Genomic DNA, 26,276 nt, shown 5'->3' with positions numbered 1-26,276 from the left:
AAGAAATAGCCAACAATACGTATCTCAACAATGCATAGAGGTTTCCTGCCATCTGCTGTTCAAACTGAGAAATTGCACAGTACATGATGACAATTTTTGAATTTAAATAAAACCACAATATGACTGTAATACATTTGAGCTAAAAAATGTATTTGCATTAGAGTATAAAACAAATACGCTTTGCTAAATATTTAAATAAACAACAAAGCCAGTCAGTTAAATACCATCTAATCCATTCAGAACAAAACAGAGAACAAAAACTAGATTTTTTTGTTGTTATTAAACAAAGCAGCCTTGGGCTTCGGAGTCATGTTCTGCGGAGAAAATAATTTAAAAATCGAATTCAACTCTATGCAAATGAAGTTCAACGACACGTTTCCCGTGTAAATTCTCCGGCGACGTCCTCGGTAAGCACGCGCTGCATTTTCTTTCCACGCTTCCGCGAGACTGGGGCCCAGTTGAAGTAAACAAGTCACGGGACAGCAAAGGCTCGCGAAACCGTACCGCAACAGTGACGTTACATCAGAGTGCGCTCAAAACACCCTAGCAGCGGGCTGCGATTGGCTGTCAGAAGAAACTGAACGCCACTCGATTGGCTGAGAAGTGAAGCGCTACTGTAAACGGCGATGGACAACAACAATATCTGAGCCGAAATGAGATCATACACTGTAGTGATAACAACAACCGGACTGCACATTTAGACACGTTATTACTTGCGGCGAGAAGACAATCACTCCGTCTAAATGTCACGGAAAACGGGATATATTTTTCATAACATTTGGTTATCGATGTTTTTAGATGAGCGTGACTCAACCTTGGAGAATAGAAACTTATATGAACAAGCAGTTGCAGCTATTGTTGTTTGGGTGTGTCACATGTCATGAGGCGATCAATATTTGTGGAGAACTGGAAAAGCTACTTTTAATTGAACTGGGGATAAGACGGAACAGCATATAGTGCCACTGTTAGAGTTTGGGAGAGACGAGCACATTTCAATCTATTGTCCTGGAATTCGTCCAGATCCACAGGTATGTATTCGTAAAAACTAGTGGGGTGTCCGTGCTTTACTCTAATGTTGATCTTATAAATGATTTACTTGAGATAATCTTAACTTCTTTGGTTGTGCGTTATTCAATACAAAAATAATGAGATTACATTAATTTGATGGATAGTTAATGGCTTGGACAGCTTACATATCCAATACAACGTTAAATGGCTTCCCAATTTTTTACCAGCTCTCACAATGGATAACTCCATTGTGCATCGCCAACAAGATGATTCCAGCGATTTAAATGGCAAAAATGAATCAAATTCGGGAAAGACAATCAAAAACTCTGGACAACATCAGGATCAGAGCTTGCCAAACAGTGCTCCACAAGGTAAGCCGCTTAAGTCACGAAACCTCACCACTCAACCAGGAAATAACTGAAGAAACATAACAAAGATTGACCTACATAGCGTTTTCGTTTCTGTTCCTCATCTGTCCCTTGTGCTTGTACAGGGCGTGTGCGGCTTTATTCTGAGTCTCAGGTGTATACGGTCAGCCGGTGGCAGGACGCGGAGCCTCAGGATGGAGCATCAGCAGAGGAGAATGGAGGAGCTGGAGATGGAACCCCATTCCGAGGTCGTTCTCAATCCGCACCTGCTGCCCTGTGGAAAGCTAAGAAGTACGGACGACAACTGAGAAGAATGAGCGATGAGTTTGACACATGGCTCGACAAAGGGGTGAGTGAGCTATACTGTACATTATATAAAAAACAACAGCACAGTGTACGTTTGCATGGAGGTGTGATAGAGTGTCAGTGGCTTGTGACTCTAAATATGCAAGATGTATAGCTAACAAGGGCTTATTTAACGTTTGAGGTTGTGATGATGCTTTGTTGTTTCTAGGAGGTCAAAAGAGTGAGCAGCCACGGTAGAGGAGCTCAGAAACACACTTACCGAGGATGGTTTTCATTCCTCTGGAGCCCCAAAGAGGAGGAGAGCAGAGACTGACCAAGTCTTCTACCATGCTTTAATACCTTTACCCAACAGAATGACATTTACGAGAGAGAGCTGCGCTTCAAAGTGAAGTAACCCTGCTAGGTGAAGGCTGGTCTGATCACCATCATGGCCTTTTTGTAATCCGTGTGTAAAATAGATTTTAAAAAAATAATCCGAAGGATAAGTGCTGTCACTTTTTACCACTGCAATAATTTATCTTTGATAATAAGAATTGCCAGTGTTACTTAAATTTGACAATCTTAAAAGGGACAATCTCTCTTCAAATCAATCCATTGGACAATCTTTCTATACTGATTTTAAATGAAACCTCTATTTAAAAGCTATTTATTGATATGTATTATTTAAATTAATATTTGGCAAAGAAATGTGTTCTATGATGTATTTTATAAATTGTATAGATATATAGATGTGGAGAGCATTTTTGTTTTACTAAAGGCTAGAACAGTTGCTTGCAAAATGTAAATATATTTCAAGAAATGTGACACTGGATAAAGTTGTGGAAGTACAGGTTAGTGATGGTAACAACAATACGGGTATTGTTTTTTTTTACCTAATTTGATAATATATGCTACATCTCAGGTTTATTTATTTTTTGATGCCAAACCATTGTGGTGAACAACCAGTAAGAATGCATAGAATCAATTCTGACGAAAGTTTTTCATGCTATGGAGAAACTGAAATCAATTCAATTTCAAAGTTTTGTAATGCCTTTTTCATGTACATATTTCTTGTTACATTTATATTTCTTCAAACTAAAACTGCAGGCTGTGCAGTCTATCTGAATGGCCTTGTGTGTAAATACATTCAGACATTTGGGTAAGCAATGAAGTGCAGTTGGACAAAACAAATGCTGTTTTCATAAGCCTTATACTTGATGTTTCCATTCCTTTTTTTAAGCTCCTTGTACAAATCAATTCTTAACAGTTTACACCACTACTGAGCCGTCTGAACAGTTTTTAAACTGATCAGTTTTGTATCTTTTTCTATCATTTCTGGTCAAATAAAGGATTTTCTGTCTGAAGCTAGTTAACTATTGTTTAAACACTCACCATTTGCAAGCATTTATTAATGATCATCTTTATTCAAATGCTGAATTTAGACATTTTTCTTAACACATCATATATTGAGCTCAAGGATCAATTAAACATTCATATTAATAGCTGAAGTACATTATATTTTCAAACCTAAACTATATTGCTAGAGTCTCTTTTACAAAACCTTGCTCCGCAATTCATGGCATTCAACATCATCATATCACTCTCGCTTAACTTAAAATTGAAAACCTCTGCATTTTCCTTTACTCTGTGTGGCTGTGAAGAACGAGGCAGAACAGAAATGCCTTGCTGTACAGCCCACCTCAGCAGAATCTGGGCAGGGGTCCGACCACAGCGCTTTGCTATAGCCACTACCTCCGGCTCGCTCAAGAGAGCTCCTTTACCGAGAGAGGAGTAGGCCTGGAAGTGAATGCCTTTCTCTGTACATAAATCCCTCAGTTCCCTCTGGATCAGCTTTGGTTGACACTCCATTTGAAAGACTGCTGGGGGCACAAGGCACATCACGAGCAGCTCCCTAATGTGCTTTGCAGTGTAGTTAGAGACTCCTATTGCCTTGAATTTCCCGCTTGTGTAGAATTCCTCTAGGGTTGCCCAGCTCTGTGCCCGGAACTCTGCATGACAAGAATCCTCTGGTTCAAGACCCTCTATTCCAGGCCAGTGGACTAGATAGAGGTCAATGTATTCACAACCTAGTTGCTCCAGACTCCTCAGGCAACCTACCTTTGCCCTGGGTCCATGGTCTGAAGGGGAAAGCTTGCTGATGATGAAAATATCCTTACGGCTAAAGCCATGCTTGGGCAACAGCTCTTTGAGGATTTGCCCTAGTTGTGCCTCATTTCCATACACAGCAGCTGTGTCAAAGCTACGGTATCCTGCTAGAAGAGCAGAGTCCACACACTGGTATAACTGATCATAGCTTTGTAACTTATAAGTGCCCAAACCCAAGAGGGGCATCTGCACCCCTGACATCAGCGTGACTGACAGTATTTCATAAGGCATCATCTTAATATTACCACCTTTCAACCCTGTAAAGCAGTGAAAACAGCGTTTCAATCATTTCAAACGTTTTCTTTGTGAAGTGTCATTTTCTGTCAAACAGGCCCATGACAAATTAAAACAACAGCTTGCTAACATTTTAAGCAAAGTGAAATGTTCAAACGAATCGAATATTATGCTATACTTACGTGTAGTCTAGTGAAGCAGTGGGAAGACTGTTGCCGCAATGTGCCAAAACCAAACAGTAAAAACGAGATTTCGGGTGACGGTCCGCGTGCTCCTCGCTCGCGCATGCGCTAATGCGACATTCACTAAAAAGTCAAGTGAAAAACTTTAACGCTTTTTTTTCGCAGAATAAGGACACAATACAATAGGCATTTACTGCTATATGTACAACATTTACATAGCCTTCTCTTATAAATCTATTATAATTACCAACAAAAGTATCGTTTAATGTAAAGCTACTAAAGATCGGATTCGTCTACTTCCTCACAAAGGGAGTTTATTTATCGTAGTGAATGGTCTCCTCCATACCATTGACATCCATTCAAAAAATAAGTTTGGAGACTTGCCCAAAAGTGCGTCACGTAAACCCACTGCATCATTTCTTTAGGTCATTTTTGTGTGAAAAAGAGGGTGTATTGTGAACGGGGGTGGGCAAAATGACACTAGATATATAACATCACTGTTAGACATTACAGGTTAACAAAACCACACAAGAAAACAGATTTAAAATCCATCATGTTGACTTTATTCACCAACATATTTGAGAATCACATATTTAAAAATGAGCATCAACAAGCAAAATGCCAAACTAAAATTAAGTCTTTACACGCTATCACACTTTATTCATACATTTTCATCTTATAGTGCAAATCTGACAGGAAGGCTTTACTGCAATTTGACAGACAGTACTGGTTGAAATAAAGATATAGATCAGACATTTAATTGTGATTTAGAAGTTGTGTGATACACATCTAAACTGGGCGAGGAAGGGATCATACTGCAGTTAATGAACAGCATAAAGCAAAAATATGGATATGGCCTATCGTTATCCTATGGGGTTATAGTTCTTTATTCCAGCTGTCACATGACATCCTACTCTACACAAAAGCACTCACTGTTGTCTACATTCACAGTAAACAGTAACATTTGCAAACAAACCTTAGAAATTAAGAAAAATATTTCATTTAAGAATATTACTGCATTGCGTGTAGGAAATAACCTTCCCACCACATAATTTTGAAAATAACTTTATGCCACACCATATTACTTACAGTCAGTATTATTTTGAAACTAGATGTAGGGACAAACTCAGAAAATGCTAGTAGTATGCCTTAAATATTTTATAAACGATTAAAATATAATCATGAATAGGGGCAAGCAAATAGCCTGACACTGTAATGCTAAACAGATGTTAAAACAACATTTATTTTATAAGTTACACATCAAATTATCTTCAGTTTAGTGTCCTGGAGTAGTAAAACATACACACCCACCTGGTATACAATTAACAGTTCTCTCAGAATGAACTAGTATCTCTATTAAAAAGCTACTATACGTTTTCTGTATGCACAATTGAGATCACTCTTTTTATGCCTTCAATACTGAACATTATTTAATTCTGACGATCCTTTGGGATTCACTTTTTTAAAATTTGCCATTTAAATGGGCATAAATGTAATTAAAAAGTTTTTTAAACTACATCAATTATTCAAGATAATCAAAACGGGTTAAAAAATTATGGGGAACCAGAAGATTTTTGCAACAAAAAAATCAGTTGTGACATCGAGTTTTTGATCAGTTATGAAATTCCTCTTAAAAATATTTTATAACTATACTTAAAAAGTTGACAATAAAGATGACTACACAGCATGAACTTGTGTGAATATGGCATTACTGAGGAACTGTGGGGGAAAGTAAAAACATATTAGGGAATGCAGACAAGCCAGCACAATCCAAAATGACGTGTTTAACCGACAGTATGCAGCTTTTCTAAAAATGATCATCAATGTCAGCCACTGAAACCAAAACAAATCAAACAGGCTCTACAAGTTCATGAATACATCCAACATGCAATTTCACAAGGAGAACAAAAGACCAAATAATCCACCTTGAATTATTACTTACCTTCACTTTCAACTCACCTATTCTGAGGAGCCACACAAGAGCATGGCTGATGCTGCTAGTCAATGGTTTCAAACATTGATTTATCTTGGCCAGGGGTCACAACAGGAAGACAATGATTGGAATTTAAGGTTTAAATGAATGCCTTTGGCATTTCGTATGATGTGAAAAAGTGCGACAAGTTTTTATTCGAATCTATTTGGAAATTTACTTTACACTTCAATGACCAAGTCACAGAACATTTGCATTCCACGAATGATAAACGTGAGCGAGTGAGACAGAAGGTAGAAAGAGACTCAATTAAAAACTAGTGACATGAAAAACGTTGCATCTAAGTCAGTCGACATTTTATTCAGGCGGCTAGATGGTGAACAGCGATTGGTAAAACAGGTTTTTATATTTAATCAAAACAAGCATATATATTTCGAATCATTTTCAAACAATCGCAATGGTGTTCGAATGGACAAGATGGTAAAGGTAGCGGTTTCGGGTCAACAGTCGAGAAACAGGCTTAAAGACTTTTTAACATACGTACATTTTAACAGAGTTGTACGCTTACAATGATGTCGTATGCACAGCAGTAGTACAAGTAGAACAGGTAACAATGTTAAGTATTCAGTAATACTTTCAATCACAAACACGTCCATTGTAATGTAAAGCCAAAGTAATTCTATCATATTTAAAAACTTTCTCAAGAGTCTGCGGAGTCGAAAAATCAGCTTTTTTCTAAAACAGCGTAATATCGAAATACAGTGTACAAATTGCACTAATGAATCAGCGTTGTTTTTAATGTGTTAGACGGTCAGCATGTGGTTGGTCATTTGTTTTCCCGAGCTTCCTTTGACCGGTGGTGCTTTATCCGACGATGCGGCAGCGAATCCGAAAGTTGGGCGACTTGTAGATGTGATAGGTTGATCAGTCAGTTAGCACATAGCTCCACCCACAACCACCTCTACCCATTTCCTCTCTGTTCCTTCCCACTCTCATCGAACATTACTTCTAACAACATACCAAAGTAATTTGCCTACACCCGGGTAATCCAAGAAAGAGATTGAACAAAAATAAATTAACTTGAATTTAAGAAAAAATTTAAGACTATTAAGACTAATTAATTACTATGATGCAGGACTGAACAATATCTATACAATTTGCTTACAGAGACATGGTATTTAGATTTGCCTCTCCGACCCCTGGAAAAGATGGTGACAAAAAAGAAAAATAAACGCAGGAAAAACTTCGAAAATGACTTCTTTCTTAGACTTTAGCTTTTTAGAAAAACTAATGATAACCCGAACACTCTTTTTTTAACTCTACCATTCAGACAATTCTTTTGTATTGTACAACCTCAGCAAATGCCCTAAAAATGTTTAAAACAAAAACAACGTAAGTCACCAAAAAAATACGGGTCACTTAACAAAATATTTAAATCGATATGAAATCGCAATTATAGTACATTTTACATGCTATAAAAACCAGGTATATTTAACTTTCCATTTGCTATTCCTTCATTGGCCAGAGGTAATTCTATTAATAAATGAGTACAGTATTAGCTGTTTGACCCGTTGTCTAAAATAGCTACAACCACAGAGTACTACAAAATTCCTCCCTAACTCCCTGAAGGTACGCCCCTCTTAGATTACTTGTCCCGTCAAATAATAAAAAGGGACTAAGAAATTCCAGGACAAAGCATGCTTAGTAGCTACGGCTGAAGCCATTGCTGTACTTGTCCTCCAAATAATCATCCTTATCAAAACCTGAACCAATAGAGTAGCGCTGATAGTGGGAGGAAGCAGTGGTGGAAGGGGGAGGGGGAACCGAGCTAGCGCCGTTGCGGGCGAAACCACGGGCGTAGCCGGCAGAAGAGGGTGGAGGGGGAGGCGGAGGCAGGAGAGAGCGACGACCACCAAGAGGGCTGCGCTCACGGTAGTAGCGAGCGGCGAGAGGAGGCGTGAGTGGTCGCTGAGGGGGCGGAGGGCGTCTGTCATATGGATCCCGATCGTAAAAACGCGGGGAGGCGGCAGCGTACGGGTCATGGCGAGGGCCCCTCTCGTACATATCACGCTCGTAGTAAGCACGTGGTGGCGGAGGTGGAAGAGGAGGGGGTGGAATTCGGCCACGGGGTGGATAATAGTCACGGGGCGGCGGGCGTGGTGGGAGAAAGTGGGGATGGTGGTGTGGGTGAGGTGGATAGTGATGTGGAGGAGGAGGAAAGTAGTCCTCCCCTCTGCCATTTCTGGACGGGTTATTGCGAGACAGAGAAACAAAGATCTTTTGGCCCTCAACTTTGGAGTGGTTAAGCTCTGAAATAGCCTGCAGAGCCTCGCTTTCCCTCTGCATGTGAACGAATGCATAGTTCTTCACGATATCGCACTCCACCACCTTGCCAAATGGCTGGAAGAGCTCCTTTATTTTGGCTGCCGTGACACCTTCAGGAACATTGCCCACGTAGATCTTGGTGGCATTGCGCACCTTTGTGGTGGCATATTCTACAGTGATACGAGAGCCGTTCAGCTCATGCTTGTGTAAAGCGGAGACAGCCTTCTGAGCATCCTCTTCCTCATCCATATGTACAAAGCCATAGTTCTTTAGAATGTCACAGTCGGACACTGCACCGTACTTTTCGAACAAAGCTCGTAGCTCTTCTTCGGTGGTCTCTGAAGCGACGTTGCCAACAAATATCTTCACCATTTTGGACAGGAAGAACAGATCTGTTTTTACTTGAGAAATCAGTCTTTGGTCGATTGCAGGTGAAAGGTATCAAACTCGGCAGTTCCTAGGCCAAAGAAAAAACACAAATAAACATGCAAAATATATGCAAATCAACCACAGTTCAACCAAGAACTGCAATAGCAAAACGCAAGCCGAAAAAAAACCTTCACAGTAGTTATTACCTCAGCCTTTTTGGACATCAATAAACATTTTTAAACACAATACGTTTTAATTTGATTTATTAATTCCAGTTTATGTTTATACATGAACGAACATAAGAATTCCAGATGTTTGTGTTGAATAGACGGTTTCATTGAACGCACACGCTGGCCCGAAGTTAACTTCCGGCCTGTGTTTGGTTATAATATAACAATTTATTTTAGATTTAATTTACTTTTTTTTTGCATATTAATTGTAGAAAATGAATCTAAAACTACTCAACAGTTATTGACTCTTTGCGGAGATCTACCGGAAGTTAAGTTTGGGCCACATAAGGTTTGTTTGTGTTGCTACCGCTGAAACGGGCAATACATCAGGCTGTTAAATCGAAGGCCATTACGTCACATGCGTAAAAAGACCCCTGTACCAAAGTTCACACATACTGGACAAATACACTACTATATACAGTGAGGACTCACCGAATAATTGAAAATGTGTTTATGTACATTATATACAAAAATATTTGACGTGAATTAAGATACCGGTTAATTCCATCATTTTAATGATAAAGAAAGGATGAATGGCGTCGTTTCACTTTTAAAGAAACTGTGACTATAAACGTCGACGACTTCAAAAACGCGTTGATTTTTATTACGTGGACAATCGCAATTGAACGGCTCATGTAAACAGTCTGTAATGTAACTCGGGAGTAATACTACTGATCGGGCACGCGCAAAGCTATCGTGCTAATGCTACAATCATTAACGCCAACGACTGATGAAGTGGCTTAAGTAAGGTTAGTTTAGATATTCAGCATTTTACAATTCTGGTAAACCAGCAAACCTAACCAGTTACAAGAACCTGATGGTGTAAAATAAGTTTGTGTACCTAAATTACAAAATGTTAGGTTCACGTGAGGACGAGGTTCATGATGAGACACTGGCGTATTGAATGTATTGTCTAAACAACTAACGTTACAAATAAACAGCCATGTCCTGGCGTTAGAAACGTCGCTGCACAAAATGAAAATTGATGTAAATTATACGTGAAATATTTAAACGTTAAAACTCACCTTCAAAACGCAACTACCGAAGACGCGGGCTATCTCGGCGATAATGGATGTTGACGGTGCAAGTGCTGGGTTTGATGGGGGATGGTCACATGCACAGAGAACCGTCACCGAGAGATGGCGCCTCCTAGCGACTGACTCCAGATCTGACCTTACAGAGGTTGGATGTTTCATTCTTCTGCTTGTTTCATAAATCATTACGGATACTGCATAGCAACTACAAGCAACATTTCAGAGGTGAAACACTGACCAAACTTACCACCTCAGTTCTGTTACTGTGAATAGAGAAGTGCAAAGTCCCGCTTTCCAGTTGAAGAGCCAATCGTCAAACGTAAAAGGGAGTGTGCGCATGAGCAGTAGCAACCCGGAAGTTTCATTTAGCGCAATTTTAGCTTAAAATATTTTATTGCGAGCGATTTCATACTAGAGATATCATACTTCCCCTATTCATGTAAATAGGACTTGTAAAACAAAAATAGCCGCCGAGTGGGATGACTTTGGTCCCTTCCCAACCTGAAGATGCTCATAGAAACGTTTTGTGTCCAGTTCTTGGAATTAGGGGAAATCATATTTTCTTTTAAAAATTAAGAATGTCACTTTAAATCTTAACAAATCTGTCCATTGTGTAAATTCAGCAGATATGAAATAGCTTTATAACTAATTTGAATGCACAATACTGTGCAAAATTCTTAGGTACATTACACGCTTCAATTTCTAAGATGCTTATTTGTATACACTTGATGTATATATATATATATATTTTTTTTTTTACTTAAGTGCCGGTAGGAAAAAGCAATAGATTGTTAACTGTAATAATAAATTTAGATTTTTGTGTGAACATTAAATGCTACAACAAATAGTTTGGCCTACATGGATCTAGTCATTGAATCCGTTTGATTCTTTTATAAACTAAGGATTACTGTAACTTAAAATAAACTTGAAATATCTTCAAGACAGACGAAATCCATACGAACGGCAACATCTTCATGATACTTACAGCTACCTGCAAAACTACAATAGTGCACCAATGACAGAAGCGCTGTTAAAGGCAAAGCATGATCACCCCAAATATTGATTTGATTCAGAGATTATATGGCATTACTTTAGAAAACGCCCTAAAACATTCACAGAACTATAGTTTCCAGGCAGGTTGTTTCAAGTCTAAGTTGGAAATAAAGTTACTAAAGTTCTCCTGGCTCAAGGCTGGTTTTCTGTCTCTTTACTTAATCCTATCAATAACTTTGAGGTCAAATCCGTGTGGTCCATATTGTTATTTTAGCATTCTGTGCTTATACATATCACAAATGACAAAGAATGCTTAGAAAATGTATATGATAATCTACAGCACAATTTCCTACAGACCCACAAATGGAAAATATATAATTAAATATCTTTATTATTTTGTGAAGCATCTATTGTGCCTAGAAAACATTACCCTGAACAAAGATTTCCTTTTAGTGAACTTGCCTAAGTTTGTGCGCCCAGTTGGAAATATTTTAAAAAGTAAATATTTTTATTTGTATAGTGTGCTCTTTAACATTTTTAAAGAACGGAAACAGAGACTTCAAATCTTGCTTGAAGATGAAACAAAACAAAAAAACAGTCAATGATAAAAACAATGTTATTCACTAAACTGAACACAAATCATCCAACTTCTGGTTTATTCATATAATAATAATAATATTATCTTCTCCAGAGAAAGGCAACGAAACACATACTCATTCCAGTGCAGCAGATTGGATCCAACCAGCAATTCTTAGTTACACTACAGCCCACCAATAATTACTTAATTGGCCCTTAATTAGTTTCAGATATATAACTTCTGCAGTAGAGGAAAAAACAACAACAAAACTAACTGTCAGGGAACAAAGTGTCAATAGGTAATGTACCTCCAACACAATGAGGGTTCAAGTCAACACTTCCATTTCAGCTAAAATAAGACGGTGTGGTGTAGAAATGGGGCAGAGGGTAAGGATCAGCTACCATATTATTGGTCAGATATGAAAATTAGATGATCCAACCACACAGATCTAAGATGCCCGTTGATATTTTGTGTTGTATATTCAGAGCGTCTAACCACTAATCTCTTCCCCTCTGCTCAATGTAGGTATCCTGAAATTGGAAGTAAGATCAAGTAATATGGTATGGTGGTTTATCATTTTGTGTTTGAACAAGGGATAAGATTCAGGGTATGGGGGTTTCAACTTTCCATGACAGTAGCTGGATTGTGTTTGTAGAGAAAAACCATCGACAAACAGTTCCACTTGATCAACGTCTGGCATTCTCTTAACTTTCAGAACTGAGGACAATTGTGAGGTCCAAGAAAAAACCACAAAACTTGAAGAAAATCGCTACAAATAAAAGATGACGCAAAGCACTGGGTGAAGGGGTGGGGGTGATAAAGGAACAGAAAACCCAAACCAAGACAGAACACATCCCCCAAAAAATAGACCCCCTGAAAATGTCTATATGCACAAATGTCCCCCATAAACCTGTCTTATACATTTTCCCTCTTTACAGCCTCTAGACTCATTCATTGCTGCCATAAAGCTTACAACGCAATCTCTCAGAGTGCCCCAGTTTATGGGCTCCACACGTTCCTCCTCAGAAACCTCATCAGCTTCCTCACAGTTTTAGCTCATTGGCGACCTTCGAGGCGATGTCCTTGAAGGCGATGGAGGTGCCGGAGATCCGTTTGAAGCGCACGCCGTTGAGAGAGAGGCGAGGTAGCTTGCACACCTCCATCTCCCACTGGACGTAATCGTCATGCGCTGGGTTGCCCGAAATGCAGAGAAGCATGAAACGCTCGCGCAACTCGTACTCGCAGCTGTTGGAGTCCAGAACTTTCCGGATCTCCTTCATCATTTCATTGGGCTCCATGGAGGAGGTGGTCTTCATGCTCCAGGTGAAGCGTAGGGCTCGTGGCTTGGTGTCGCGTGAGGCCTGGGTGGACGAAGGGGTGCTGGATGCTGGTGAAGATGACAGGGAGTCCTTGTTTTCGTCACCGGGCAGTCCCTGGGTACCTTTCTCCATCTTGTCCGCTGTGCTCAACATGGGTCTTTGGTGAAAACGATGAGGGGTACAAACAGGAAATATAAAGTGAATAAGAGGAAAACAAGGTAGCACGAGTTTTAACTCACATTCTGTGATATATGCATACTACTTCTCACAAAACAACAACAACAACAACAACAAGTGTTTCGGTGGAAGACTACAATGCAGTCAAAAAAAATCTGTTAACACACTGGACATCTTGCAAGGTGCTTGGTAGTAGTATACTGTATTTGGGTTGATTTTAGGTGTATCTATTTTCAGACACTGAGAAACTATGCCAGTTGAAGATAAGATGTAGATTAAACTAATTTTAAAAGATTTTCACATTATATAAATTAAATGATTTTGTAACTTGAGCAGTACATTTTTGGAGACAAATGATTTTTATTAGTCAATGTCCTCACCTGCTGGCCTCATCTCGAAACTCTCCCTCATACGGACTCCTCAAAGAAAACCAACAAGTTTAGTCTCTCATTTTTTAAGAGTTTGCTATCTTACTGCCGATAGTCCTTTAGACATTTCTACAATGTCTTTTTATAATCTGCATTTACCAATTATATAGTGGAATACTGTCATTTAAAGACAGACACAGGTTTTAAATGTATGTGACACTAAGAAAACCATTTGGTAACACTTTAACTGATGTTAACAAATACAACCTTTTTGTAAAGTGACAGTTCACCCAAAAATAAAAAAATCGTCACCATTTACTCACCCTTTCGTCATTTCAAACCTGTATGAATTTCTTTCTTTCTTCCACAGAACACAAAAAGGAGCATTTTTTGAAAAATGCTGTTAACTGGCCCGCATTCACTTGCATTGGTAGTGTCCATACAATAGAAGTGAATGGGGTCCAGTGCTGTTCGGTTACCAACTTTCTTCAAAATTTCTTTTTTGTGTTCTGCGGAAGAAAGAAAGTCATACAGGTTTGAAATGAAAGTAATGAAATGAGTAAATGATGACAGCATTTTCATTTAAGGGTGAACAATCACTTCAATGCATTAGCCAACTCATTAATTTCAGCATTTACTAATACACTTTAGGATCAAACTTTTTAACTGTTAACATTAACTAAAGCACCATAAACTCATATGAATAACTGTATTGACATTAACTAACATTAACAAAGATTAATAAATGCCGGAAAACTATGTTGCTCATTGTTAGTTCATGGATTTACTTAACAAAAACAACCTTATTGTAAAGTGTTACCAAACATTTATATTATCGTAAACATCATTTTTTAGTTTTCTTCAGCAAAATGGCAAAGAATACTGGAAGCAGAAGCCAGAACATTTCTTTACAGTCCCTTCACCAATTTCATGACCAATTTTCCTCATAAACCATCAACCTTGGAATGAACACACACACTCAGAAGCCACCCTGTATTTAGCATACAAACCTGCACAAATTAACAGACAGGAGCTTTCTATTGGGGTCTAGTACACTAACATAAGAGTGTAAGGTTTTGGTGTCTGCTTGCCATGAAGTTAATCTGGATCCTCAATATGGATCCAAATCCTTGCTAATATTATTTGAGACCCTGAACATTTTAAATAGTCTTTTATAGTCTAAATTATAATTTATTAAGGTTGTAATAAAAATTACACAATTATTGAATGTAGTGCTTAGGGCACCACCACCAGGGGTCCCTCCAAATCCTACATTTATCAGGCTTGCCCGTGACAGATTAACTGTAAGAATGTAGCTGCCATGCTGTGTGCCTTATGTTTGCTGTGGATCACAGCTCAACAATTTTGTCTGCTCATATGTACAGTGGCTGTACAAGTGACTAGAGTGAGGTGTGTGTTGAAAGAATACAGAGAGCCGGACATGGAGAAAAACATCGGACCAGACGCCTCCAAAACAGCGCAGCACAAGAACGCAGGGATAAAGCAGCGCATCCTTTTTTAGCTCAGCCATAAAAGAATTATAAGCAGTAGACCATAAGAAGAGAGAAACAGGAGCCGTCTTCAGAACCCTCACCATGAAAACAACTCACATCCTGTACCCACCCTGCCAGACTAAGTGATTTTATCTGCAAACTATAATAAACTTACCTGATGCAAGGGAACTATTCAGGTTACAATTTTGATTTCGTTTTTTTTTGACAGATGGTTAAAAAGAACCAGTCATTCATTGAGTCATTTATATGAATCAGCCATCGGTTGTTGCATTGTATGTTTGTTGATGCATACAACCAGCACAGACAAAATATAAGGTTGTTGTCAAATACTTTTTTGGGCATCAAACTATCATTTAACTGCATTGTAGGAGTGAAGTCAATGTTGCACAATGGCATCACAGATGGGACGGAGAGACCGGAGAGACAATGTAGATGACCGGAGACTGTACGGGTTCAGGCGAGGGGAGGGGGGATGTGATGCGAGTGAATGTGGAATGTGTTGCCGGAGTAAAGAGAGAGCTGGCAGAGGAGTGAGTCAGGCAATGGACGAAGAGCATTAGTACATAATACTACCATGAAAATATAGTTATATATGGAACAAATAAGGAAATCTTGGGTCAAGACACAAGACACCACGGAGGAAAGAGCACAGAAAAGGAGATTTTTTTCGGGAAAACTTAAGGGTGGTGTTATAGCCTACCTTCTGGGAAATCTGAATGAGAGATTTCTACAAAAAATAATAAATTAAGAGAAGAAAAAAGAAAGAAAAATGTTTCTCAAATGTGCAGAAGCTCACAGTTGAAAATCTCACAAAAGTTAGATACTTCCTGTTGTTTTGTCAGGTAACAACAGAGTTGTTTGGCTATTGTGTCTACTGAACATGGACCATAATCAGGGACGCCACTTTAAAGGGACACTTCACCCAAAAATGAAAATTCTCACATCATTTCCTCACCCTCCAGTTGTTCCAAATCTGTATAAATTTCTTAGAGAAACACAGAGAAAGATATTTGGAAGAATGCTTGTGACCAAACAGTTCTTGGGCACCATTGATTACCCATAGTAGGAAATAAGACAATGGTAGTCAAAAGTGCCCCAGAACTGTTTGCTTTCCTACATTCTTTAAAATATCTTATTTTGTGCTTAACAGAACATAGAAATCTATAATTAGTAGTAATTTGTTCTACTATGATAGTCAATGGTGGCCAAGAACTGTTTGGTTACAAGCATTCTTCCAAATATCTTTCTCTGTGTTCATCAGAACAAAGAAATGTATACAGATTTGGATCAACTCGAGGGTGAGGAAATGATGACAGAATTTTCATTTTTGGGTGAACTGTTACTGTAATGAAAATTAGGCTGTGATAGATGTATAGTCTGTTAAATTGGTTGTTACAATGCGATTGTGTCTCAAAACATGTCAAATGTAACAGAGAACCTCTCCATCACAACCTTGTATTCATTCACAAAAATAAAAACATCCCTGACTCAAGTCAATTTAAGTTAGCTGGTGAGCGCTAACAGGGCAAACAGGATTTGTAGTGAGATTAAAGAATGGAATTAATCTAATAAAGTTACACAGGGCCTTCTCAGTGAAGAAACTATAAATGGTATTTGTATTGCATGATGGATGGATGTTAGATCGGGGTCTGATTTAAGAAGTTAGTTATCCTTAGTGGCATGTCTCACACTTAAAACCAATTCTGCTCCAGCAGCCCTTAGATTCAGAGTTTCTGATCTTAGCCATAAATAACTGTACCACTCCAAACCATCTCGTCCTGTAAAAGGGGATTACTGGTGAGAGTCATGAGCATGTGTGCACTTATTCACACAACGCAATACATTCTTGACATGAAGAACAGAAACATAAAGAGAGTTGCATTTCCATCAAATTTCAGTCAAATTGACTGTGAATCAATGGAGCGGTTTTGTCACAGTCCTGACTTACAAGAGTTCATATCGATAGTGATGAAAAGAAGAAAAAACTGGGAAATTTCAGAAAAGATTTGATTTATTGCATTGAAACTTGAATTTGTTCACCGCTACATTACAGTATATAGTCGTCTATTCTTTAACCCACGTGTACTCACCTGCGTACAAATTTGGAAGTAAACTTGCTGAAGATGCCCGTCCCAGGACGGCGCATCTGGCTGTTGCCATGGGATAGAGACGGGGAGGCAGAGGGGTCGTTGTATGCCGATGCTTGCTGGTCTCGTGTGGCTCTCTGCTGGCCTGCGTGGAAAGTGCTTCTGCTCGTCACCCCTCGGGAGAAGTTGGTACGGTCCGTCACTGAGGAAATGTTTATGTTCTGAGCTGAGGGGGACGCCACTGTATTTCTCTGTGTGGTTGTGCTGTGTTTTCAAGAGGTGAAAAAGAGAACAGTTTAAAACGTGTTCATTATTGATGCCAGTTTAGTTTTTAAAAAAATCAGTTTGTCATTATTCACCATACATGTCGTTCAAAACCTGTATGACTATCGCTTCAGTGGAACACAAAAGAAGATATTTAGCAAAATGTCTCTGTGGTTTTGTCTCCATACAATGGAAGTCAATTGGGGCCAATGTTGTTTGGCTAACAACATTCTTCAAAATATCTTCTGTTATATTTTCTTGCAGAAGAAAGTCATACAGGGGGTGAGATTCAAGAATTTTCATTTTAGATTTGCATCTAAAATGACTCCCTTTAAAACAAAAAGTACAAGTCACCAATTAAATAAGATGCACATACAGTAAATACACTACACATAACAGCATAATTTCATTATAGCAACAACAGCATCTCTTCCAGCTAATGCATGTTTCAATATAGACAAAATATCTATTTAAATATTAAACGATGGTCAATTCCAAAACCAATTTCAAACCTGATAGAAAAAACAAAGCATGCAATTGTGAAACCATGTATTAAAGGTCCAGTGTGTAATTTTAGGGAGGATCTATTGATAGAAATGCAATATAATATACATAAGAGATGCCTTCAGAGGTGTATAAAGAGCTTACACAGTGAAGCGTTACGTTTTTATTACCTTAGAATGAACTATTTCTATCTACATACACCGCGGGTCCCCTTACATGTAACTTGACATGTTCTGTCAGCCATCGTAGTGTTTCAAAAGGGAGGGTTGGAGTGAGCGGTTGGTTGCAATTCGCAACCTTGCCACTAGATTTCACTGACTGGACCTTTAACCTGTCATTGGTCTTCTATGCCACATGTCATTTACATGACTAACCGTGGGCTATAGTTAGTCACATCAGGCCATTACTGTTAATTTTAATGCGTGAGGTAAAGATGAAGTGTGCAAAGTGTGTGGCACTGAACACCCTTATGAATAAGTTCTCTAAACATCAAACAGACAGTTCCGCCCAAAACTGAGGCCATTGGTTGAGCCTATGCTTATTTTGGTTGCATCAAACAAAGCAACGTCTTGAAACGTCCATTTCAAATGTCAATAATTGGCTTACTTACAGCGGTCTAGCTGCTAGGGATGTAACGATTCACCACGAGCCGGTTGAAAATCACTTATAATATGTGACGATACAAGTCGGTTGAGATGTTAAATGAATCGCAATACACATTTTGAACAACAGGGGCCTCTGTGTTTACTGCAAACTTGGTAAACGTGGATATGCAGATATTTCTTAAATATAAAAATTCCAAGAAAATCACAAACAAAGTCTTAGTATGTTTATATTAAAGAGACTTTTGTATTATTCATTTTTTATTTGATATGGAATCTGTTTAAAAATTTCAGTTTAGTTGTGTTATTTGACATAAAATATCGCATTGATTTGTTACATCCCTACTAGCCGCAAATTGTTTTTACTTTGAAAACTATAGCACACTTCACCTTTAATAATAGCTCTCACGCAACTATCACCAACAAGACATAAAACTCCAACAACCACTGTTAACCTAAAAACTGAAGCTTCACCGACAGAAAGAAATATCTTGTTTAGCATGCATACAAGTGACGCAAGCTTTAACCTCATAGAATGCACAAGGTTAGGGTCTTTAAAAAAAAGAAAACAGGCAGTTACTGTTATTACAGGAGTTACACAAGCAGTACAACAGGTTTGAGACCAGTGTTTAGCTGGGTTGTGGGTGTTAATGTGCTGTGTGGTTTATCTGCAGAGCAGCAGGCAAACCACAGTGCTTCAGAATGATAATGGAGGTGAAAGATGAGGGGTAAAAGACTTATAGAGATGAGGGTCATCGACATACACACGATACATGCATACACAAAGGTCTTTGTCTTAAGAAAAGGCAGTGAGTTATGGGTTAGAAACAGATGTGTTATGCGCTAGATGACGCAAAGGTTTGTGTGGGAAAAGGGGCGACGGTGATGGAGAACGGGTCAAAGAGAAGTAGGCAGGGTTGAGAAAAAATTTAAGGGCAGTATGACAAAAACCTTACTGTCCAAGTATGCTAACCATATAGCTTAAGTGATTTTTTGCTGTATTACATAACTATCTCAATTTTAATCTAGTGGCATCTCGATCTTGGAAAGCAAACTTAAATCAGGAGGCCGCTGTCTTGTCATTCTGTCACGCATTACAAACCTAAAAAACTTTCCAAACACTAAATCCCACAACCACCCATCCCCTGACTCTTCAAGTGGACCCTCCCAACCTACAGTTTTGCGAATTGAGTTTGGCGGTAGCTGCCACTTGCCTGGGGCGATGTGTGTGGAGGTCTGGGGGACTGGGGTGGGCAGAGGTGGACAAGGACTTTTGGTGGCGGGTACGGGATGAGGCGGTGAGGACCGCAGCTGCCGAAGCGGTTGAGGCGCGGGACCCTGGAGTGTTCAGGCTGAGGGACAGACGAATAACAACAGCCCCCGTGTACGAACACCCCCCACGTATGAAGTGGAGGGACGTATGGGTGGGGATGTAAAGCAGATAGGTTAGATTCAGCTTAGATGAATAATGGCTTGAAAAGTGGAGGAATAAAGCAATGACATACAAGAGCACACACCAGATGATAAAAAAAACAACACTTGCGTTTCAATAATGCAAGTTTGGTCTTTGGAGGCTATTTTGGTCTTAAAACCTTAAAATTTTTAGCATCCTTACTAGTGATCACACCTTGTCAAACAAGAAACAAACTCGCATTATCGCTGCAAAGCTCTCTCTGTCTCTGTGCATTTGTAATGAGATGGGCCATGATCTAAGCGACTGACAGCACGTTTATTGAAAAACAACTAACATGAACTCAATTATTAAACACATAAATAGCATTAAACCGATGATAACATATGCGGATTAGCAAGCAGGATAAATACTGTTATAAACACAATGCACGTGCATGTTTGTGTGTGACAGGTGTTTCATCAGTCGCTTTATTTTGCTGCTCTGTGTCTTGACCTTGCGTGCACACCAAACTCAGCGTTTCCTTCACATCAGCACTCTGAACGTGCCGCGGCTCGACACCTCCGGCTAACTTAAACAACCATATCACGCTGCCCTGCTGCCGTTTTAAGCTTTTCCATCTCTCTCTCTCTCTCTGTAACCTCACAGAAGGGGGTCGGCCAAAATCGCTAACTCCAGATTAAGGGATTGACCACATCAGGGTAACACCAGATGTAATGCGTCAATGCATTTCAGCACATCTGCAGACCTTTTATAAGGACGATTACAGGATGCTTCTTGGTAACTTGGCTACACATTAAATTTTTTATCCATAGTGTTTAAGCTTACTTGCTACGCTGCCATCTTTGAGTGCTTAAACGTATTTGCTTCAAGGTAATTGATTAGGGATGTAACAATATTAAAATCTCACTGTACTATAATACCTCGATATTCCGTTTACGGTACGTATTTATTGCGGTATTTTGGACGACTAATGATGACTTGGAAACGTGCCATGAGCATCCTAATCATAACTGTTGCTTAGAAGTATGAGTTACAGTATGAGATGGGTCAAACGACCTAAAAATCCCTTTATGTTAGGCCCGGAAGATCTATAGTTTCATACAATCATGTGACCACGATAATATTGAGACAATTTTGATATTGCGATAACACGCTATCGATAGTATTGTTACATCCCTATAATTGATCAACTGAAAATAACCTGGATTATTATTTTATTGTATTACGATTACAAAGCTGTCAAGCGCTTGAACAGCGGCTGCAACTGTGAATTTATGTGCACGATAATTATTGTTTAATCCTCGCACTAAATCTACATTCCCGAAGGTGTTGCGAATCGTGCGGAACAGATTTCAGCTTGGCGCAGTGCTGAATGTGTGCAATAATTGTCACTGTGAGAATGTATGTGTGTGTATAACAGGATTATGTTTCTCATGCTGGCAGGGCAGCAGCCTGACAGAATGAGTCGAGCACAGAGAGGCTTTCCAAACAATCCAAGTATACACATATGCGCGCACACACCACTTTTAATACAAGTTCATAGCTCTGTTCCAAAACCTAGCGAACAGCCCACAAAGGCTTCTAAATCAGCGTCCTTATCGGACAGGAACCTCATAAGTGACCTCTGACTTTTATGTGAATATTTTTACTAATACTTTACAGTAAAAACATTTTTCACTCTGGCTACCATCTTGGGAGTTATTGGAGTTTTTTGTTGATTTTGTCACAATGCATGCTGGGGTTTTCTGAGAAGGCTAAATCCATCCATGCTGCTTCAACTTGCCCCCTCCATAGGCAGCTCACTAGGTGTTGGAACAGAACTTCTCAGGCATCTGGTTTGTTACACACAGAGAAGATTCTTAAGAAAAAGAATGTGGCAGTACCTGTCCTTGCCGTTTTGTACTCCCAAAGTGTGTCTATCAGCAGTTGGAGAGTTCCTGCTGCGGCTGGTGCCTGAGGAGAGGATGCTGTTCTATAGGGCAAACAGAGAGCACAGCAAGATCAGTCACGTGACACTGAAACTCCGTTGTGTATCATTCTCCAGTTCTTCAGGTACTCACTGTGGAAGGGGTTGGAGTCTTCTTGTTGTCTCCAGAGATCAGCGGACTGGGTGGGACTTTAGTGGAGCTGCCTGAATTGCCGATGTGCTTACTCTCGCCCTGAGGACGCTTGGAGGAAACTGAGGAACCTGAGGTGGAGAGAGAAGACAAAAATTGAAAAAAGTCGAAAGGGCAAGAGGGTAATGTGCCAGCGGGATGATGGTTTACTTTGGTCTGTGAATCTGCGGGACTTCAAATTGGAGGTACTGCGTTGTCCCTTGTGACATGGTGATTGGGCGTTGTTTGTGAGGTCAGTGCCTAAGCGGGGCTTTATTGACAATTCATCCAGCTAGAAGAGAGAAAAGGGTGCGTCATAACTGAGTTGAGGGAACTAAACATTCATGTATATAACTTCATTTACAAACACACTGAGATCTTTAGCAGTAACATACCTCCGAGTTCCTAAAGTCCAGTAATAAGTAAGTTGCCATGACATCATTGTACTTTTGGTTGATAAGGGAGTCTTGGATCTCTTCAAGAGAGTATCCCATTCGCAGCATGATTTCTGAGAAAACAGAAAAGAAGTTAAAGCTGTAGTAGAAACCCGTGAAAGAAATAAACATGATTTTTGCATGTTTGCCCATCCAAAACATGCCACCACTTCCTGTTCATCTGTTTTATTGTCCACCAAGAGAAAATCGTGATGAAAATCTAGATAAGTAAACATAAAAATCTTCATTTCAACTCACAGATGCTCAGATGAGATGCTGCAAGGAATTCAGATCCAGTGCCATCACCAAGATTAATCACCCAATCATAACCCATCTCTGTCTCAAACCCCACCCACCACCACCACCATCACAGCCCCGGACCACGTCTACCCCACCTCTCTTCCAAACCCCTGCATTGCTGGGGTGCTGACCTGTCCTCTTAGGGTCCTTGTAATCGGGCTGGGGTTCAATGTAGGGCTTCAACTCCTCATCATCATGGCCCACATTCATCCATCTGTCCTTCATGATCTGCTGCTGGGTGTAAGCAGAAGAGCGGTTTACGTTTAAGGGTGCGATGTGAAAACCTGCATCCCCAAAATAAAACAGATAAATGCACATATACAAACCTCAAGACTTCCTCTCTTGGTTGGGTTGAGTATAAGGAATTTCTTCAGCAGGTTCTCACAGTCTGTCGACATGTAGAAGGGAATCCTGTACTTTCCCCTCAAAACTCGTTCTCGCAGCTCCTGAAAAATCAAAAACAATCATTTAGCATTTGATTCGAGGTTGTTGACATCTGACCTAACATTTTCTTCCCACCTTTAGGTTCTGTCCATCAAACGGCAAAGAACCGCTGACCAGTGTGTACAGTATGACCCCCAAGCTCCAGACGTCCACCTCCGGCCCGTCGTACTTCTTGCCCTGAAAGAGCTCAGGGGCAGCGTAGGGAGGGCTGCCACAAAACGTGTCCAGCTTGTTGCCCAGTGTGAACTCGTTACTGAAGCCGAAATCTGCGATTTTTATGTTCATGTCTGCATCCAGGAGCAGATTCTCTGCCTATAAGCAAGAGAGTGTTAAGCGACATTGTAACATACAAATAAATAAATAAATATAAATATGTATATGTATATAAATAGGTATATGTATGCATGGGTCAAAGACGTTAAGATGTCACCATCAACACAAATTTACAAAAGTGATTTTATGTCCATAGAAAGCACATTAAATGCAAGTAAAATGTCTACTTTATGGTTTCAAATAAGTTTATAAAATGTTAAAATTTTGTTGAAATATATATATATATATATATATATATATAATAACAGTGTGAAATGCATCATGTACCTTGAGGTCTCTGTGGACAATGCACTTTTGGTGACAGTACTGCACTGCGGACACAATCTGCACACAAACAAAAAAGATGCTAGCTCAGTCTTCAATCATTAGAACATTTAAACAACTTGAAATAAATCACCCAGATAAGAGTTCACCCAGAAATAAAAGTCATGCTTTGGTCTTCAGGTCTTCAAGATACAACAACAAAAGGCATTTGTAAGAGAAACCTAACCGCTTATGTTGTGTTTACAGCCTTTATTTGTGCTTTGTATTCATTCAACAGCGAAATCAGATGTCCCACCCCAAATTGTATAGGAGTGAAACAAGGCGAATGTGCAGCATCTTACCTGTCTGAATTTGGCTCGGGCCTCTTTTTCTTTCATTCTACCATGGGCTACTAGGTAATCGAACACCTCACCTGCACAGCAATGAGAGAAACAAGAGAGTCATGAAAGAGACAGTCAGAATGCTTGCGTAAGATAATGAAAAGACCAAGCAGTAAAAGCAGTCATAAAACTCCTATTGATCAACAGAGACAGTCACTTTAGCAAAACCTTTTTTCTTTAAGGGCATGATCCCATTTAAATGAGATCCGCAGAGGTCAGTGACGCAGCACAAAGAGGTGAGGTTAGCTAAGGACAGAGAGCTGTTTATTTAAGGGAACTACTGTACAGTCAGAGAGTCGCATCCCATCTTCAGTAAACTCCAGAGGCATTTACAGAAGAGCTGAACATTCACAGTGCATTAGAGTTGAGAGAAACTGATGAGGCAGATAAAATGAGCTTTAAATGTGTTTGAGAGAGCTCTAACCTCCGCTGGCATATTCCATCACCAGGTAGAGGGTCTTCTCTGTCTCAATCACTTCAAATAACTTCACTGCAACAGGACAAGAAAAAAAGAACAGAAATGTTCAATTCATGACATTTTGCTTTAATAAATATTTCACATAAGCAGAACAGCCATTTCAAACGTAGCACGCTAGACTGGAGCGGTGTGATATGCTCAATGTTATGTAAGGGATAATGCACAGGCAGCCGGTTGTTATTGCAGAGGGTCTTCTTGTATGACACTGAAGGGGCTTATTTCTCAAAAACAGCCGGCTGCTTGAACATTATCCCACTTATTTCATGGCTACTTGCCACAAGAGAAAAAAAGTTGACATGAAATGAGAATTTGAAATATTTTATTGGCTCATTTTTACAGAATGCTGACATTCCGTGAGGTTTTAAGGTAAGAAACGACGTTCAAATGTCACGAACAGGCAATTTGGTTTAATCTTTTGTAAATATAATGTCATATATGTTATTAAAAGACATATTTATATTTAATTTGTCAAAAAAAACCTGTCAAAATGATTTGCTGCATCCGGGTTACCTTGTGTTATTAGTTTTGAGCGGTTGTTGGGAATAACAAACCTGCAAATGTTGCGTCTGGCCAATCAGAATGAAGCATTCTAATGAGCAGTGTAATAACAAAGCCCCACAAAGCAGTGGGTCACAGTGCATTTTATAACAGCTAAGGGCGTTGTGCCCCTTAGGCCATGAACACACTTGACGTCTTTTTTGACAAGAAAAAGTTGACAAGAGCGCTTTTTTAGTAAAAAGAAAAGCTGGCAGCGTTTGTGCATGAAGGCAGCTAAGCACATGGGATTCATATAGGCAGAGTAACGGAAGTCTATTTGAATTATAAACAGAGATCGTCTTTGCAAAAACCAACCACATATTTTAAAACTACAGTACTAATTTCTCGCTAGAAATGCAATCGAAAGTTATTAAATGAGAAAAATAAGCTTTAATTCATATAAAAATATGTTCAAAACAGCGCTTCGGCCAGCATTTTATTTTTTAGAGAAGGATCCTGCTCGACCAAGCACCTTCCTCGCATGTTGTTATGGAAACGACAGGTCTCGCTACTCGCTTGTCATTGGTTAGCTGTGAAAAGGAGCTTGATGTAGGGTGTTTTTTTTCAGAAAAGTTTAACTTTTTTTCAACTTAAAAAGACGTGCTGAGCTGCTTAAAAAAGCGCTCAGGACGTTTTTTGAAAACACGGTTTACGCCATAGGATTATAATGTAAAACAGACGCTAGCAGCTTCGAAAAAGAAGTCAGGTCTGAACACAGCCTCAGCTGTTATAAAATGCACTGTAACCCACTGCTTCGTGGGGCTTATTGCTTTTATAAAACGGTTATTCCATATGCGTAGCAAGGTTTTCGTAAAATAAAGTACATAAAGTGATATTTAGGTCAGTCCGCAGTTATAAATTTGGGTATTTTATAACATCTTAGAACTCAGCTCAACCAATCAGAATCAAGGACCAGAACTGACCGTTTAATAATAAATAAATAACAGGCAGACCACATACTGAACAATGTCAAGGCAAATAACTGTGAGCTATGATGGATAAGAACGAAGAATAATTTTGATTTGGAGATTTACATGCGGTTTTATAGACGTTAAATCCA

General features: G+C 39.4%; 4 protein-coding genes across 13 annotated transcripts in view; 1 reads left to right on the top strand and 3 right to left on the bottom strand.

The window, feature by feature from the left end:
- Positions 1-655: 655 nt before the first annotated feature.
- On the top strand, positions 656-3,025 carry bada (BCL2 associated agonist of cell death a). The gene is made up of 4 exons (XM_057359646.1): positions 656-1,028; positions 1,236-1,379; positions 1,502-1,725; positions 1,891-3,025. The coding sequence occupies exons 2-4, from the start codon at positions 1,244-1,246 to the stop codon at positions 1,993-1,995; spliced, it is 465 nt and encodes a 154-aa protein (XP_057215629.1). The 5' UTR covers positions 656-1,028; positions 1,236-1,243; the 3' UTR covers positions 1,996-3,025.
- Positions 3,026-3,079: 54 nt separating this feature from the next.
- zgc:110782 (uncharacterized protein LOC541358 homolog) lies at positions 3,080-5,496 on the bottom strand. The gene is made up of 2 exons (XM_057359645.1): positions 4,244-5,496; positions 3,080-4,084 (listed from the first exon to the last, which is right to left on the bottom strand). Exon 2 carries the CDS (start codon positions 4,059-4,061, stop codon positions 3,189-3,191), a length of 873 nt encoding a protein of 290 aa, XP_057215628.1. The 5' UTR covers positions 4,062-4,084; positions 4,244-5,496; the 3' UTR covers positions 3,080-3,188.
- A 114-nt stretch (positions 5,497-5,610) lies between these two features.
- Positions 5,611-10,285, bottom strand: zgc:77262 (uncharacterized protein LOC402952 homolog). The gene is made up of 2 exons (XM_057359644.1): positions 10,123-10,285; positions 5,611-8,955 (listed from the first exon to the last, which is right to left on the bottom strand). The coding sequence occupies exon 2, from the start codon at positions 8,868-8,870 to the stop codon at positions 7,875-7,877; it is 996 nt and encodes a 331-aa protein (XP_057215627.1). The 5' UTR covers positions 8,871-8,955; positions 10,123-10,285; the 3' UTR covers positions 5,611-7,874.
- Positions 10,286-11,613: 1,328 nt separating this feature from the next.
- mark2a (MAP/microtubule affinity-regulating kinase 2a) overlaps positions 11,614-26,276 on the bottom strand; it is a 31,513-nt gene continuing 16,850 nt past the window's right edge. Inside the window, exons 5-19 of one of the 10 annotated variants that reach the window (XM_057359879.1) lie at positions 24,626-24,691; positions 24,163-24,233; positions 23,825-23,881; positions 23,300-23,536; positions 23,107-23,226; positions 22,876-23,014; positions 22,442-22,554; positions 22,218-22,338; positions 22,011-22,138; positions 21,834-21,922; positions 19,751-19,888; positions 17,170-17,430; positions 15,780-15,806; positions 13,578-13,616; positions 11,614-13,177 (exon numbers count right to left, since the gene is read on the bottom strand). In XM_057359879.1, coding sequence (XP_057215862.1) covers positions 12,745-13,177; positions 13,578-13,616; positions 15,780-15,806; positions 17,170-17,430; positions 19,751-19,888; positions 21,834-21,922; positions 22,011-22,138; positions 22,218-22,338; positions 22,442-22,554; positions 22,876-23,014; positions 23,107-23,226; positions 23,300-23,536; positions 23,825-23,881; positions 24,163-24,233; positions 24,626-24,691 — 2,039 coding nt within the window. In that variant the 3' untranslated portion in view covers positions 11,614-12,744. The remainder of the gene's footprint in view (positions 13,178-13,577; positions 13,617-15,779; positions 15,807-17,169; positions 17,431-19,750; positions 19,889-21,833; positions 21,923-22,010; positions 22,139-22,217; positions 22,339-22,441; positions 22,555-22,875; positions 23,015-23,106; positions 23,227-23,299; positions 23,537-23,824; positions 23,882-24,162; positions 24,234-24,625; positions 24,692-26,276) is intronic. The other 9 variants (XM_057359882.1, XM_057359883.1, XM_057359884.1 and 6 more) reach the window with 9 other exon arrangements.

This window comes from Triplophysa rosa, linkage group LG19, assembly GCF_024868665.1.
Source record: "Triplophysa rosa linkage group LG19, Trosa_1v2, whole genome shotgun sequence".
Taxonomy (NCBI): Eukaryota; Metazoa; Chordata; class Actinopteri; order Cypriniformes; family Nemacheilidae; genus Triplophysa; species Triplophysa rosa.
Note: the sequence above shows the minus strand (reverse complement) of the source record. Positions and strands in the feature narration are given on the sequence as shown.

Excerpts from the sequence above, each read along its gene's own strand:
- bada (XM_057359646.1), top strand. The coding sequence starts at position 1,244 with ATGGATAACTCCATTGTGCATCGCCAACAAGATGATTCCAGCGATTTA. Across the intron at positions 1,380-1,501 it reads GCCAAACAGTGCTCCACAAG|GGCGTGTGCGGCTTTATTCT; the intron begins GTAAGCCGCTTA and ends GTGCTTGTACAG. Across the intron at positions 1,726-1,890 it reads ACACATGGCTCGACAAAGGG|GAGGTCAAAAGAGTGAGCAG; the intron begins GTGAGTGAGCTA and ends TGTTGTTTCTAG.
- zgc:110782 (XM_057359645.1), bottom strand. The coding sequence starts at position 4,061 with ATGATGCCTTATGAAATACTGTCAGTCACGCTGATGTCAGGGGTGCAG.
- zgc:77262 (XM_057359644.1), bottom strand. The coding sequence starts at position 8,870 with ATGGTGAAGATATTTGTTGGCAACGTCGCTTCAGAGACCACCGAAGAA.